At 44.7% G+C, this 17,373-nt stretch overlaps 1 protein-coding gene across 8 annotated transcripts in view; it reads right to left on the bottom strand.

Annotated features, from left to right (window-relative positions):
• Positions 1–218: 218 nt before the first annotated feature.
• The window catches only part of PHACTR1 (phosphatase and actin regulator 1), a 362,855-nt gene continuing 345,700 nt past the window's right edge, over positions 219–17,373 (bottom strand). For all 8 annotated transcript variants that reach the window (XM_076330546.1, XM_076330544.1, XM_076330547.1 and 5 more), the window contains 3 exons: positions 10,869–11,009; positions 7,417–7,493; positions 219–5,148 (listed from right to left, as the gene is read on the bottom strand). In XM_076330546.1, the coding sequence (XP_076186661.1) occupies positions 5,133–5,148; positions 7,417–7,493; positions 10,869–11,009 (234 nt within the window). In that variant the 3' untranslated portion in view covers positions 219–5,132. The remainder of the gene's footprint in view (positions 5,149–7,416; positions 7,494–10,868; positions 11,010–17,373) is intronic.

Here is a 17,373-nt window from a genome sequence, read left to right as displayed (position 1 = left end):
ATACAGCGTCCCGTCCCTCTGCTCTGGTAAGTCCTGCACTTCTGCTTCGCTCCCCGCTGAGGTGCGGGCACGCCGTGGGCGCGCACTCTGTCACTGCATCTGCCAGACTGCAGTGCTGAGCCTGGCCGGCAGCAGGAGGGCTGGTATCCTCGACTGCATCCGTTTGTTACACTATCAGTCACTGGGACAGAGGGTGAGAAAATACACAGGCACAGGAATGCTTTTTTTTTAAATGAATTTTTTTAAGAAACTGCATACATCAGAGACAAACAATAATTTAAATACCATGCAGTTTCAGTATGTACAAAAACTAGGACATAGAGATCCAGTTTAATTTTTTTCTAGTTATTTACATCGTTTTCATACAGCCATAATCTGTTAAATTACAATACTGGAAGAGCACATGATTGACAGCCACCACACTCACTCCTATACAAAGACAAACTATATACATACACTTGGATATCAACTGGAAAATGCAACTGGTGCAGGAGTAACTGGGACACATGGGAATGCAGGTAATGTGCCCGTCACCTCCTCTTTGTTTACAGAAGTTGTTCCAAGCTTGAGCAGACTGAACACGTGGGAAAAAGTCATTTGTCCCCTTTTTCTTTCCTGATTTTTTATTAGCCTAGTCATCTCCCATGGCTATTTATACAAAGTGATTTTATTTGCAGGCACGTTGGGGAGCCCCCGTTCACGTGTAACTATGGGTTTCCATCTTGCCCATTTTTTTTTGTGAGTGCAAGCTTTCACTAGGCATGTTGGAAGTGCTCCCCCTCTGTTGGTTTATAGTGTTTCCACTGTACCGACGGCACTGTAGAAGTAACGCAGGGTGAGTTTGGTGACTAGTTGCAGTGATGACAAAGTGCTGTGGTTACATGTAAGTATTAGGCTGAAATATATTTGTGTAATGGGCTCACTAAATAGTTTCAGTTAACATAAAATAGTTAGAAGTCTATTATATTCTTTCCTCCCCCTTCCTTCTCTTCTGGTAAGCGCGCACCAGGAATTCTCTAGACACAAAAGCTGACCTAAGCCCCATCCCAGCAAACCTGCAGCCTGAAACTTCTTCAGCTTGCAAGTACCTAACCAGCGGGGCGTAGGGTGGGGAAAGGCCACAATGCTGACCTTCCCTGTTAGTCATAAATACATCGCCAGGTCCCTAGAGCCCGCTGCTGGCAAGGGTGTGGGTGGGAGGGCGATGCCACCATCGTGTTTCCTCGCCATCACGTTTTTTTCAATCAATCATCAAAACTTTTGTCTAGACGCTTTGGACTTGCTTTTCCAATCCCCACCGCCTCCACAGCCCTCCCCGTTTTCCACCTCATCTTTCCTTAGGCTGTAGAACAGATGTCACAATACTTGCACGTTTTAAGTATGAATAGCCCATCAGGATTCAGTAGACTATAACCAAAATGTTTTTCTTCCTTGACTCTAGAATATTATCTCCATTATAAGCCCTGGAGATGGATGATTGGAATAGCCATTTTTGTTCTGCGTTAATTTTTCCATTCTCTAAACCTGATGTAATTTCTTTATTACTACTATTAATCTCCTCCTAATATGAATGAGGATGACTGGTGTTAACTGCGGTGTTAACCGAGTCTTAGCAGGAATGTTATCATCTTTATGTCCTGCACGTAATCCAGGTTGAAGGGGGGTGAAATCATGACTGTTGTTGTTTTCTTTCACCCCCAACAGAATCACAACTACTTTACTGTGGTAGAGATGGCTTTCGCAGATGAGAAGAAAACAGATTTTAAGAAACGGACTAGCTGTTGCCCAGTCTGCTTGACACTTCCCATGGATGCCAGAGGTGGCAAACTGAGGACGCGCTGCAGTGTTCAGGCACTGAAAGGTTGTTGAGGAATGCCTCGCCAAAGGGTAACTTTGCAAAATATCCAGACCCACCGAAGCTAAAACCAGATGAAGTACCAGTTCTGCGATGCTTACTACAGTGCCAAACACTTTATATGGCTTTTTTCTCCTCCTCCTTCTCCCTTTTCAGTAATAAGCTCTACTTGCAATTCGGGAGAAATATGGCAGTTCTTCCACTGTGTCATTGTGTCTGCCCAGCCAGGAGTTAACATCATTTAAAAAAAAGCATTGCCACGTGTAGCTGCCCTGGGGACAGCAAGAATCCTGAGGCAGGCAGAGCGCAACAACTTGCTAAGCGGTCAGCAGGGACCTGCCTTGGGCCCATCCAGGTGAAGGCAGGGTGGTTGGGGAAGGTCTGGCCTTCACCCAGGACTCGGCTGTTACGCGCCTCAACCAGTGCCCAAGGGGTTATTTAGGCCATCAGACTGGCAGGTGTGGGCACTGCTGGGGTCCATGCCCACGAGGATGGTGGCAGTACCCGGAGAGATGTTGCCCACAGACTGCCTGTTCCCCTGGGGCCTCTGGCACTGAAAACAGACTGACAACAGCAGTCTGCTACTCCCACCTCTTTCCTATTCATTTTAATCATAAAATGGAAAAAAAAACCCCTCACCTTTTCCTCCCACCAGCCTACTGAGTCCTGTGACTTCTGTCGCCCCTGCTCCTTAAATGGCCTCCTTCCCTTTCACACTGAACCTCTAAGCTAACCATACCAGGGCAGGTGTGGGATCCACAGTGGGAACATGGGGGCTTGTTGCTCTTCAAAACAGAAGAGCCCTTTCCTAATGCAATGTGTGTGTAGTCAAAAGCCTGGAGTTTTGTTTTCCCTTTTTAAAGCTGTGATGCAGTCTTGTTACGCGTGCGTGTGTATGTGAATGAATTTAAAAACACGAACCCCAGGTTTTCATGAAAATAACCCCAAAGCAGCGTATTCCTGGCTAGTACGTAAGTGCTCTGTCTTTGCTGCACCGAGCTGATAACATTGCACATTAAAGACTTCCACTACTGATGAACTTGTATCTAAAGCAACTGTGAGCTGGCGATACAGGGATCACCGTGTGTATTTCTTCGGAAATCGTTACCTGGTCTGGGAAGCGTTACCACATCAGAGGCATGCTGCCTCAAAAACGAGGCACCAGAAACCAGCTGGTTTTTACTTTCCTTTGTAGCATCTTCCATCCTCCAACAGCCAATTCTTATTTAATAGTTAATAATCCTTAGCATTGCAAGGATGGCCACAGATGAGAATGAAACGCTTTCGCTTGTCTCTGATGGGAGAGCAAATCTGTGAGGTATTGAGTACCACCGCTAAGCGTAAATGGAGTGCGTTAGCCTCACTGCCAGTGTCGTTTGGCAGGCTGGATGCTAGAACAACCCCATGGTCCTTTTGCTTTACTCCTGCGACCAGAAGAACGAGACGGAGGCCTGAGAAGAGGCAGGAGTGTTGGCACTGCGCAGCATTGGCCATTAAATGCTCAAGTGCAAGAGGCTCCTCGGCCCGCAATCGGTAAAGGGCAATGTTAGCATGGCATCGGGGGAGGTAGAGGGGGAGCACAGGAGAGCGGATAGATACATGGAAGACAGCGAGAAAGGGAAAAATAATAAAATAATAACAGAAATAACAACACTGTAGTAAAAAACTTTGGCCTCTCTGTTCAAACTGTCGAAGCAAAATAGCTATTGTGGAAGAAAAAAGGTGTCCTGAAGTAATAATCTGGAACTTCATACAGTAATGTTGCTACAGTGCTTTGGGCCAGTGGCCCAAAACATGGCATAATAGTTTCTTGTTAGAGCTGGAAAGGAATCCTAGATAATGTTTGCCCCAGCTTGCTGGCGTTACACTAGTTAAGGACTTGATTCTGGGAGGTGCTGACCAAAGTTCAGAAAAGCACTTACATGTGTTCAGCTTCAATTAAGCTTGTCAGGCGTGTTCTTGAATGCAGTGAGGCTGTTTGCATGCTTACTTAGTGTTAAGCACACGCTTACGTTGGCAGGTGAACCAGGCCCAGAGTGACCAGCTCTCCGAGCTCTACTTGGTCAGTTTGTGTGTTAAACCACTGTAATAAAAATAAATTAAAACCAAAATAGAACACCCCTGGATTGCTGTCCTTAGGCCTCAGCCGTGGGTACTGGTGACAAGTCTCACCAGTGTGAGACTTGTCTCTTGTATGAGAGACCAGTCTCTCATACCAATGCACCAGACTCCTTTTGTTAGGCCAGGTAACACACACTCACGCCTTTCTCAGTATGAATTTAGGATCAGCTCTTGAAACACCTGATACAGAGAGGATAGAAATCCCTCATTGAACCCCCAGTTCCTCCTGTTGCGTGTTCCTTCGCAGAATGAGTGGGAATCCCAGCCTTTCTCACTGCCGGGCACGCGTTGGCTCTCACACAATCACGAGGCTTGGGTGTAAAAACAAACTACAAGCTGAGCGAACGCCATGCAGTGACTGTGAAGAGATGGGTTTTGCTTGCTTGTCCTCAACATCCCTGTCGCTTACTGCTGATGGGCTCACAACTGGGTTTAGAAAATTATACTTGAAAGAGATGAAAAATAAACAGTTGCTAGAACTGAACCAGCTTTCAGTAGGGAGTCCTGTTCTTTACAGGTGATGCCTTTTTCTGCTTGGGAGCCAAACAACGCCTATCGACTGGCCATAAACGTCTCCAGGGAAAGAAATGCCTTTCTAGTCAGATGATATTGACAGATGGGCTGGCCCGTAGAGGAGTTTTGCTCCTTCACCATCCTCATAAGGTGCTCGCAGCCTGAAAGGAGTGTTTGGTGTGAGTGCTTTAGTGCCATAGGTGCCGGTCTTTTGGAGGCTTCACCCAGGCCAGTGATTCCCTGAACGCCATCTCGGGGCTCTCTAGAGTTGATGACAGAGGCTTGTCAGGACGAAGGGTGCCTGAAGATGAAATGGGTGCACCACCGGCTGGGCTTGAACAGGTATGGCAAATCCACATGCCAGGAAAGTCGTATACATAGATGCCAAGTCTTGGCACGATGCCCACCAGGGGTATTTTCTGTTATTGAAGCTTGAACCAGCAGGTCTGATGATGCTGCAGTACCCATCACATGTAAATACAATTTTCCTTTTTTTTATATTTATTTTTCTACTTTTTTTTTAAAAAAAAGGCAGTTCGGAAGATTTACATTGTACGTAACAGGGAAGTGAATAATACCAGCACTTATGGTTCCTTTTAGTTATGTTTTAAAGACGGCATAGTAGTCAGGTAGAATTGAACTGCTACGGTCTATGAAACCTAAAACCCAAGGGGAAAAAAAAAAGAAAAAAGAAACAGTAAGATAATATCCTCACATGCATATTGTACATAAAAAAATTTGGAGAACTAATTGCTACAGTGACACAATTAGGCAGCTCGATTCCTGCAGCATTGACATCAGTCACACTGGCGCTGCGGACCCAGAAGACACTCACACTTCCTTGGTCCTCGCCAGACTCACAGTTCATAGGCGTAAGGTGTTTGCACCAAAATCTACCAAAGACACTAATATGCTTTGGGTCCGCCCTATCAGATCCCTGAACGAGTTATTTCAGATCAGCTAGTCCTCTTTCGGACCACACCGTGCCTGATTCCACAAAAATTGTCTGGTTTAGACAAACTGCTCTTCAGCCAGAAAGATTTACATACAGTTCAAGTATGATTATTCCTTGATGCCTGAGGCTAAAGAGACAGGTAGAGCTAAAATGGCTACCCTTTCTGCAAGTACACCCTGTGTCGGGAGGCCTGGGTTTGTCAGCTCTGCAAAGGTTTTGGGTTTTTTTTTAAGCTTTGATTTGTCACTCTATCATGAATTAATTAATGTGTCCCACTAGTAAAGCAATACTCACATTCTTTGCTCAGCTCATGCCACTGCTTAATGACATGAACAGCTCATTACCTTGCTAATGATTTTATAATGGTGATTTATCTAAGTTTGTTTAAGGGAATTACTCTATTTTGTTTAAGCGCGCTTCCTTCAAGTGCATATTTCCTGAAGCCACTTGTCTAACCAGTAAGTCCTGCTGAACTTCAGACAATCCCTTATTCCAATTTCTATTATATTAGCTATACCTCTGAGTACGCCTGGCCCAGACTTAGTGAGTCAAAGCCACTCGGTGGCTTTCAAAAACAAACTGAGTCACCTCAGAGGGTCACTGCTCGCCCCAACACTGGAAGAGAAGCAAAATACTGCCCAGAAACCTGCGATAGCCAAGCAGCTGGAGAGACTTCTGGAAAACTAAACCAGTCTCTATGTTTGTGGGATGCTAAAGGCCTCATGGAAATCAACAGAGCTCTCAATGGAGCTCCACTCCTTGTAGCAACACTCCCTTTAAAACAGCCTCATCCTTTCTAAATTTGCCACTGCTCTCCTGGAGGAGCGAGCCAAATGTCCCTCAAAGGCTCAGTCACTGAGGTCGACAGATCTAGGCCAACTGCACACCCTAAAGCTTTTTCCAGACCTCGTGGCTCAAAGGCAGCTGGCTTGTCTCTAGCAGCACTCCGGTATTACAAACCCCAGGGCAACCATCCTAGCACATACTAGGAAGTAGAAGGGAGATCGTTTCTGCAAGGGAATATATGCATAATACATGTGGTGAATTTTAATATAATTATTTATTTATACACATAAAAATCCCCTAATACAAAATTAATTTTGCCTTAAGCTTTTCTGGATTTTTCTTAAAAGTATTAACTGCATTTTTTATGAGCACCTAGCTGACGAACGTATTAATAGAAGGGCAGCTCCGGTTCTGCACCAGATGTCACCCTCACTTGTCTTCGATACCTAACACTAGTCTTTAACGCCTAACAATGCGTGGGGGTTAATGTTGATTTGCAAAGGCCTGCCTTCAGCTGAAATGCCCAGAGTTAAGCTCATCTCGGCATCAAAGCCAGAGCAGACTCAGCACAGGCTGTGTGAGGGGATATGCCCTGACCTCCCCGCGTCCCTCGGCCGTAGGCTGTCAGAGAGGAGGGTTGTTAGTTTGGGGTCATGGATAATTCATTCAGTTGCTACCTTTTTGACTAAAAAAAGCCTAAAAGTGTAAAAAATAGTGCCTCTCTTATAACACCGATCTTGCTATTTCCCCACTGCATCGCCTATGGCAAGACGTGGAGGGCAGGACTGAGAGATCTGAGCATGGGATGTGTGTAGTGTGGAACAGCCGTACGCTCAGCAGGGTTTGAGTGTACACTCATTCATACCTTGCTACGTACTGGCTCTACAAGACACCAACACTATTTACTTTGATATCAGAAGAACAGACGTGCAGCTAGAGCACGATGATTTAAAAAATAAAATAAAAGGAGGTTACACTTTATTAAACAGATGGCACGTGCCTGCATACAGCCATGTAATGAGGCAGCGTGAGTTCGTCTGTGCGAGTTTCTTTTACAGCCTGTAATTCTAAATGTTGTTTAGACCTCATGGTGTGTTTAGTGGGTGTTGGAGAAACGGCTGCTGGGGTTTTTTTTTTTAAACAACAGTATTCATTGATAGTCTTAAAAAAACTAATCTCAGCTTACCTTGTTAGATGCCTACTTAATTCATGAACTTCCATTTCAGTGCTTTTAAATTCATTAAGCTCTTTTCGAATGGCTGCCTGCAAAGGGCAAATAAATGAGAGAGATCAAAATAAGTTTACTTTCTTCTCAAAACAGTATATTCAAAGTGAAGTATCAGATAGATAGATAACATTACCAGAGAGAGAAAGAAAAACATAAAAAAGACTTTAAAATGTGAAAAGGAACAGAGATAAACATGTTCTAAATCACGTAAAGGGAAGAGATAAATGCTTCATTGGAATGGCTCAATTTCAAAACATATCATAGACAACACAGATACAGAACCCAATTCTGGCTTATGTAAACACTTTCATGTAAAAAAATCCAAATCAGCATAAGCATGAGAAAAAAAATGTGCACTCACAAACACTGTGATCTGTTTCAGAGCCAGACTGTGAGTAAACTGGGCCTGGATCCTGCCAGACTCATATTTGAGATGTCTCCTGCCTTTATGCGGTCCTGAATTTCCTCAGGTGAAGTTACCTACCGTGGCTGAACTTACTTGGGAGGGAAAGAGGAATGCCTGGCTCCCTGCCCTCCTCTCTGCCTCGGGCTGTGCCCCTCTGCCCTCCTCCTCCCTTCTGACCCAGCTGTGCCATTTACTGAACTGATTCAGCACACTAATCCAGCAGAAAACTAGCCACAGGCGGTCATATTCAGCACCTGCAGGAGACCCAGTTACCTACAGCCTCTGTGGTTTGTCCATGAGGGAAAAGAAAACCGGGGGTGACTGGGAGGAAGAGAAATATTGAAGAACAAAAAAAAAAAGAAGGGGTAACTTGGAGGGACTCAGCTTCATGTTGGAGAGGGTGCTCAGCAGAACTGGCTCAAGTCCCAAGCCCCAAAGTCAAGGCTTCTGACAGCCCTGTGGTATTTGTAGCTCACAAGTGGGTTTCACTGTGAGCGTATGGAGAGGATGTGCAAGGCGGCTGCTGCAGCCAAACGCTCCCACGGGTCCAAGGTGTGTGCCACTGCCTTTCCGTGTGATGCTGAAATCAGCATCAGTGACTGTAAGTGGCTGCTCCAGTCGGTGGTACTCGTGTCTGTCAGGAATTTTTCTCGGTGAAGGAAATCTACGCTAGTACGAACAGCACGAGTCCAAAACAGGGCTTTTGCAACAGCCACTGATCCAGTCGCCAACTACCTTTGCCTTGACAAGCCCTAAGTGATAAGAGTTTGCGAGTGTGATCTACAGAAAAGGCCCCTTGTGCTCTTCCTGCACAGCTTTGGTTTTTTATTTACCTTAGAAATGTCTGTCGGGCTCTGCCTCCATCTATGAGGACAGAGCGATGGGCTGTGCAGTAACTCAAGAGCCTACCTTCAGCAGACCACTTTGCTGCTTAAGTGACTGTGAAGGAGGCCGCCTGCGCTGCTGAATTCCACAAGGTCTGAAATCTATTCCCCCCTGCATCCCTCATCTATTGGAGAGCTTTAAAAGTGCCCTTTTTATTCCTGTAACAGTCAGATCTGGTAAAGATGAAGTCAGACTGAAGGCAGTTCCCTACATCCAGCACACAGAGCAAGATTTACTGACAAACAGGAAAGTCCATTACTAAAATCTATTTTTGCAATAAATCTAGCCTGTGCTGACCAATGAAGATGGTTATTGAATCAAAGCTCTGGAAGAAAATAATCTTTTATAGGATGTTGCGGCTTTGTCAGACATTTTAGAGTTGCTTCCAATTTGCCGGGCTATTTTTTCCAACAGTGGACACAGTGGTGGGGAAAAGCAGGTCATCTGAACGGCAGAAATCAGAATACCACCCATATGACCCAACCCCTCCAAATAATATATCTGCTTCCTTATGCCATAAGGGGCATTAATATTAGAATGACAAACATTTCTTCTTCTCCTGCTTTGCTTAGAAAAGGTTCACTTGGAGAACTTAAGCCCTTTGCTCTGTGTATTGACTTTGCACATGCATTATAAAAAAGAAAAAGTGACCTCAAAGTACTTTGCCTTGATACTGAATTCTTCACCAGGCTACATTTAGTACTGGTATTTAATACTTGTTCTTTTCACAGACACAGGATGAGGAAGGACCTCTCTGGACACCAAATCTTCTCCTTTCCCAGCTGAAGTCTCTCCATGCCTTTCATCCCAGACAGGGATCTCTCAAAGGCTGCAGAACCAGTGGGAGATTTATTCCCTCCCTCATCTACCAACTGGGAGAATATAACTAAGTCAGTTGAATAAGATCTTGTCCAATGTGGTGAGGTAGAATGGAAAGAGCTAATTTAACCCAGTATATTATGGTCTGTGGGCAGTCCAGAAGAAGTTTTTCTTTTTTTCAGATCCTTTTATGCTACATTAACTTATCCAAAGTTAAACTGAAAAAGCCCTCTCTCAAGGAGAAAAACCAGTGGTCACAAAAGTATACAAGTCCGTTGGTTAAATCATACAAGCAGAACGGGCTGCCCTTTCCTCTGCGAATAAACCCAAGAGCACCATAAATGAGTGGCATGGCCAGGAATCCTGCTCCTGTCTCTGAACATTGGACATCATGGTCTCCATCGCTGCACGAGTCCCACAGCAAAGAAACAGACGGGTACCTGAAAGTCTTTAAAATTACATGGGCATCATAGAGTGACTAAAGCATGGGAGTCACTGATCAGCCTCATAGTCCTCTTTTCTTACAGTGGCCATAAAATGTTTAAGTCTTCTTCCTGAGGCACCATTAAGACCCTCAGGATATGACTGTTATAATTTGCCAGCAATTTAACTCTATGGCAACTCCTCTGCCACCAGTGCTGCCACCAGAGACACCACTTAGTGAGGGTCCCACTGGTGCTCAGAGGACAGCACACTCGATACCAAATACACAGCTTTTCTTCATTTGCAGGGCTCATGCGATTTCAGTTTAGTGCTGCAAATACTCTGTGGAATGGGGCAGAAATCCTCAGTAAACACCCCTGTTGTAACGCCCTAGAGAGAAGTTACCTGGCTTTGGTGGGAGGTGCTTTTGCCAATTATTTGACCTGCTGCCATTTTTGCACCCAGGCCTGCTCCGTCCTGGCATAGCAATTCCGGCAAGTGCTGCTGTCACACTGCTCTGCTAGGTCTTGCAGGAGCTCTCAGCTGGCAGCATTATGTGGCAAGACCAAAACCAACAAACAAATAACAAGGTTCGAGACCTTTCCTCAAAGGGCTTGATATTCTCCCCTCTCTGTTTAAGTGGTACAACGCTGCTAGGCTTGCTCCTGGTTTCCACGCATATAGGAGCCTTCTTGCCAAAGATTTATGACTCAATAAACCTTGTGAATAGCAAGAAACCACAGGTGTGCTGGGAAGGGAACTCAGGTGGAGGTTTATTCCTTGACGGCCATGGGACCTGTGGGACCTGAGGGATGCTGTTTGCCACGACATCCTCTAGCTATTCAGATCATGGCTCTCCCAAACTTGCTCCACTTACTTTGTCGGCGGCTGTGAGTCGCGTCCAGGGTTTGTCCGCCCTCCTGTCATAGTCCTGCGCGTCTGCCACTTCCACGTAGTCACTGAAGCGGATGAGGATCTTCCTCTCACGTAGCTCTTCTACCGTGGGCCTTTGACTCAGCTGCAGGTTTGAGGTAGGAGTGGAAAAAGACATCAGGACCTCACTTTTTCCTTGCAGAATGCTGCTTGGGGATTTATTTTACTACAACCGTCGTTACGATAATAAGAGGGTTCAGACATTCCCAGTACCGTTGTTTTTATCAACCTTTCACAGAATTGCTACTTGGGAGATAACCTCTTGTTATAGCACCTTGAATATCATCCCACCTTGCTGCTGGAGCAGCCCGCTGTTGCTTGGGAAGCAGCTGTGGCTGGAGACCCCAATCCCTGGCTGAGGTTGGTCACCCCTGGCAGAAATGATATGTAATGCAAGAAAGTCTCCTAGTGCACCCATGTCTCGGGAAGAGACGAAGACCACAACGCAAGTGTAAAACTACCTGCACAGGCTGTACGCTCCCCAGCCTGAGAAGAGTCAGGCAAAGGCACTGAGTGGATCCTGCCCTGAATTATGTGCAAAAGGTGACAAACAACTTTCCTTACCATTCTGATATTCTGCAGACTTGTCCTTACCTCCAGAAAAGGCAGGCAGGGTGATGATGACTATTGCTCATTGAAGTTTTCACTGTATGCTACAGCTCAATTTTGTGTCGCAGCCTATTTGACTTTTAACAGTGTACATTGCATACTACAAGCCAAGAAAAAAATTGCAAGGGTGGATTGTATCATGTCAAGAAAGCATCTTCATTGTTCCAAAGCATTTCTTTCAAATTCCACAGCGGAACAGGCAGCCACAGTCAAAACTCTCCTCTCAAATTAGAAACAGTAGTGTGCTGGTAGTCCACGTATCGTACAGCCAGTTACATGGCTAGGGACAGGAATTGGCTTTCAGAGATCAGTTCTCCTTGGATGCACAGCGCGTTGGTTAATGTCAAAAGCAATTACACAAGTGTTTCTGAAGAAGGTGCTACATATATGTGTGCATGTGGCCGTACATTAGCTGCAAAAGTTTCACTATTGGAGGGAAACATTTGTAATCACGATATATCAGAAAAAATAATATACTGCTAACAATTAGCTAGATGGTATATCATGCTATTCCCACTCACTAGAAATAGGTGTGTTTTGCAATACTTCACCCCCGTGAATAGTGAAAGGTCTAAATATTTCATAAAACGCTTGAGACTCTATTCTGCAAAGGTACTTAGGCTCCTGGATCCTGACATGCAATTCCACCTTCCTCCCAAAATACTTATCTCCGGTCCCTGCATTTCATCTTCCAGGGAGAATTAAGATTCGAAACAGCCAGGATGCTAGGTGGAGGGTGAAAAATTTGCGAGATCACAAGAAAAAGAAGCACATGCTTGAAATCCCACCTTTCTCCAGCATTTGGGTGCTCCACCGCCCCATCCTGCCTCTGCATTTAAAACCCTGCGTGCTTGTTCTTGACATGGATGGTTGCCCCTCTCTTCTCTTTTTAGAAAAGATGGTTGTGACAGGAGGTGACAGTGGGGCTGCTCTCCTTACATGGATAGCCCTGAGCATGCACTCACGAACCGGGTTCAAACACCTCATGCAGAGAGTCTGCAGAGCTGCACTAACGCCCTTCCTGTGAGATGCTCAGGGACAGGAATCACGTCCTACCCCTCCTGGCTGCAGCCCAGCCATTTTCCACACACTGAAGGGAGAGAAATCTCGGAAAGAAAGGGTAACCCGGAGCACAACTCTACACTGCCACGTAATGCCCTTGCCTAGGACAGCTGGCATCAGTCAAGTCACAGCTTGGCAGTTCATGCGTTGTCTCCATAGCCATTTTAGGGTAAATTGCAACATTTAATAGGGGAAAAACTCCTTGCTGGTTTGAAAAAGAACAACTCTGAAACTTCTGAATATTGAAAAGATCTTAAAACTAGACAGTTTTCTCGCACCCACCTTCTTCTATGGGAGGCATGAAGTTTCCTGGGGTGAGCTTCTCTGCATGTGTTTGTCACACAACATTTATAAGCTTCCTCTTACTTCTTCCAAGAGTTTACCAAGAAAAGCCCCCTTTTATACACCCATGTTCAGGCCAGCCATGCTCAGGTCAGCCAAAGAGCGTGTATGCAGTGAGGTTAGCAAGAAGCATGACTTTCTGAACCCAGACTACAGGTTTTGGGGACCTTTTTTTGAAAACCAAAATGCATACACAGTAGGCATAACACTGCAATTAATAGATGGGCTTTTAACAAAAGCAAGCAAACCAAACTGCTACACCATGCTTGGAGTATAATCACAGTTACGCTATGAGTGAGGCTTCTCTCTGACCTACAGCTCATCTTGAATGTGATTTCAAATTGCTAGGTTTTTCTAGCAGCCCTAGTGCTAGGAGCTGCAGGTTTGTTAGCGCTGATGCATTATAGCACAGCAGAATTTGGCTTCCAATTATTTAAAATCTAAGCCCTGACTACAGGAATAGAGAATCTTTATGCTGAAATAATATTATGACTACACCCCAAAATTTCAAAGATAAGGGTGAGACTCCATCTTTACTTGCATCAACTGCTTCTTTCCTCACAACAGCACGAATTAAGGATGACTCACCAATATTATCTGTACATTTCTCAGCTTTTATCATTTTAGGACGTAGTCTAGATGTTGTTTCAAACTAGGACGGAGTTTTTTAAAAAATAAAATGTCTTATTACATGGAGTATGACGACACCAGCAAAATATGAAATCCTGTGAATTAAACTCTGTGTTTCTAAATGGCTACAAGGGAAGCAGGAGCTCCTATAAGCTTTCCAGGCTGGAAGAGGACTTTCATAAAATGACTGGCTCTATTTCACAGCTTCTGTCAGCTCTTGACATTAGCCAGCTTTCACATTTGTGCTAATCTAAGTGATTAGCAAGTTTGTACAAAGGAGAAGGCAGGTGGCTGTTGATACACTGAAGCACGCCGTGCCAGGCTGACGCCTAGGTGGTGTCAAGAGCACCAAGAGCCACAGAGGCAGCGGTACTTTTGCCAGCAATGTGAATTCACTGCTGGTATTTACCTCAATGCTGCAGTGGGTCTTAAACAGCTAGTTTGGCTTCCTTGGTGCGCCGGGTGTGGTTAAAATCAAAGAAATGACAGTAAATGTTAAGGGCCACATGATGAAATGAGACAAATCTGAGGTAAGTTCTCATGTTCACAACTGCACAAAAACCAAATCAGGTACATCACCCACACATTTTACAGCACTGAAACTGACAGTAACCCTTCAGCAGGTGTGAAGAACAGTGCACTGAGTTATATGTGGAAAAATGTCAAGTGCATAAGCACATTATGAAACTTTGGTGTTAATGTGCATTTTTCATTCTTAGGTGACACCTGACCGTAAGACAGACTAAAAGCTGCTTCTTCTCTTCCTCTGAAGTCATGCAACTATTACTGTGTATTATTTTTAGATGCCCTGCCTTTGCTTCCGAAAACTACAACCAGTGCAATGTCAGGTACTTATACGCCCCATCAGAGTGATGGGGAGTGTCTCCATCCCCACAGAGCAGCCGGAGCAAGTGAAGCACAGAGACCAAGCAACCAGCTCAAGGTGACCCAGGAGGCCCGGGGCAGAGCTATGAACAGAAAAAAGATGCACTGAATTTCGTGCCAGTGCTCTGACTGTGAAAGAGAGCCCTGAAATCCACAGCTTATACCACATAGTTCATGTAAAGGCATAAATCTACATATATTTACATATATAAATACACACACGCACACACACAAAATACTCAGTACAATAAACCAAAGTGCTGATCTGATGATACTAAATGAAAAGAGAGGGACAACCACACTGAGTGGTTTTCTAAAAGCAATAGAAAATTTATTTAGAAAATTTAGAAATTCTATTTAATAGAAAATTAAAGCTACATTATTTGAACAGTTAACAAACTGCCCTGCCTCTTTCTCATGCCATTGCCGAGATTTCTTGTGAGCTGCTACGCATGAGGCTCTCTCAGTATGTCTGGGCTACACAGAGCATCCTTAACTCTTTAAATAGCTGGGAAAACAGCTTTGCTAACAGACTCTAAGTGGCTCCACTGTAGGTGTCAGTGCAACGTCTGTTCACGATAAGGGCACAGCTCACCTGAGATCTCACCTTGGAGTTTATTTTTATGACCTGTGAGCTGTGGTCTCTTGGGTCAAAATTGCTTAATGCTACACAATCCTTCTTGGGCAACACCTGAGAATGAGCTCTGCTTGTTCTAAGAGGCAGAAAGAATAGGGCACGTTCGAAACTTACAGTAAAAGGACACAGTCAAGGACGCGATGCAATTGCCTGCACAAGGCGGTGGTGCTCCACGCAGGGAGAAAGGGATCTTACTCACTGAGCTGGACCCTCTTTTAGTTACTTCTGTTAATGTCAGAGGGATGTGCATGTGTGTATCTGGACTTTTTCTGGGTGTACCTCCTGGGCGTATAAATTTCTATTTACCTATTTGTGAAGATTAGTGAGCTGATGGAGCAGGACAACTTTATGGCGAGTGACTTCATTATTTGAGTGTGAACCAGGGCAAAATCCCTTTCGAAGTAAATGGACTTGTATTAATGCAACAGCAGTGTAAATGAGGACAGGACCTCCCATGTCTTGTCACAGGAGGTCAAGTTTTCCTCTGTATATTCTGGATCACTAGAGATAAAAATGGGCATATTTCAAGCTTTGATACTAAGCCAATTTGCACAGGAAAGTTTAACACAAACCCCTTTGTTCTCGGCATGGGAAATGAAGCAAACCCAAGTACCACCACCAGGTAAAGTGGAGGGGGACATACTCTTGCCAGTCTGGTCTTGGGATTTAGTCAGGAGTGAAATGCTGAGTTTTCTCCGCTTCAGTCACAATGAAGCCTGTTGCCTTGTCACTTCATCGTTGCCTGCTTTGTTACCTCATTAAGATGTAATGGTTGTTATTTAGCGAAGAAACCAGCGTGAAAAATTACAGATCCTAACTAGCAGCGCACACAAACCCCTCTATCCTTTGCTCCCCACCTTTTGTGGTAAGACATAGGAGCAGGATGTGATGAAAATGCCCCGAAGACCTTTGCCTCTGACTATAAATACAGTTTATCCAAATTAGCCGCTAACCTTTTTTCTTCTCTGACCTTTTTTCCCCCGCCTTCCTCTCACCTCCCTCTGATGAGTCCCACCTCTCTCAAGAGTTCATTATTTTGAACAGCCTGTGCTGATGCAAGCCAGTGGAGGTCAATTAAAGAAAAGATTGAACAGCAAGACATTTCCTAGTGAGGCACCAGCTTGCTCTCCAGTGAACAGAGAGTTTAAGTTGTACTGGGGCAGAAATTTAATAGCGGCAAAGATTTCAGATTATTGCATGGATTTTAAGAAATAGCCATACCTCATCACTTTGGTTGTCGTTATTACTGCTACGAGTTTTTTTAGTTTTGGAGCTAGACTTCCGGGAAAAATTAGCTATTGAAGTGGAGGATAGGAAGTAGTAAACAGCTCTGAGGAACGGGGAGCATGATGCTATTTCAGACAAGAGAAGGTAGGAAAAGAAGAGTTTTATTCCTCTCTGCAAGTGATTTGTAACGCGTTCTGTTAATCCAGGCTGTGATTCTCTCTCTGTAATGGAAGTCTTCAGGGGGAGTTCAGGCTTGTGTTAATTGCCTTGGTGCTTGGCCAAATTCACCACGGTTCAGAGAGGATAAATTCTTAGTTGTAATTCCTGGGGTCCCAGATCTCCTCGTGGAGGGGACCCACCTGCTACACTTCTCCCAGAGGGCCTCTGCATGTTAATATTCCTGGAATGGGCTTGTGGGCCAAGACCAGTGCTCGGAGAAATCCCCTCCTAATCCGCATGTCCCTCCACTCAAACAAAGCTGCTCAGTGGGCCCCGAGGGGCAGGGTGAGGGAGCATGGGGTGGTTGGATGTGCAGAACTCATCCATGGGCATCTTAGGTGACAGGCAAATACGCTTCACCTCTCCTTCCTTGGGCAGGAGGGACATGAGCTACGAGAAACTGTACCAAACAGCATTTGCCTCCTTTTTGTTCTTTGAAAGGCAGCTATTCCCTATCCCCAGTTAATTTGGAGTTAGATGAGTCTGAGAGGATGAAAAATGCTTAAAGGGGCAGCTCACTATAGGTCACCTGATTTTTTTAAATTTTTTTTTTATAAATTGCCTGTCCAGATGATGAATTCAACTGGATATTTATTGCTGACTTTAATAAGGCATCTAGACCTAGCAAGGTAATCTTACTTATTACAGCACGTCATGTTACAACTTATCACCATAATACTGTAACAAAATGTCAGCGCTGAAGGAATTTTAAGAACAGCTTTTTAATGGATGAAGTGGGTTGTTCCCTTGGAGTTGGAATAATGCCACCAAAAAAACTGGGGACGGTAGCAATTTCTATACTGCAAGGTCAAGTCTTTTCACAGCAGCTTCTGCAAGA

Source organism: Aptenodytes patagonicus, chromosome 2 (genome assembly GCF_965638725.1).
Source record: "Aptenodytes patagonicus chromosome 2, bAptPat1.pri.cur, whole genome shotgun sequence".
In the NCBI taxonomy this organism is placed as follows: domain Eukaryota; kingdom Metazoa; phylum Chordata; class Aves; order Sphenisciformes; family Spheniscidae; genus Aptenodytes; species Aptenodytes patagonicus.
This window is presented reverse-complemented; position numbering and strand designations above follow the sequence as displayed.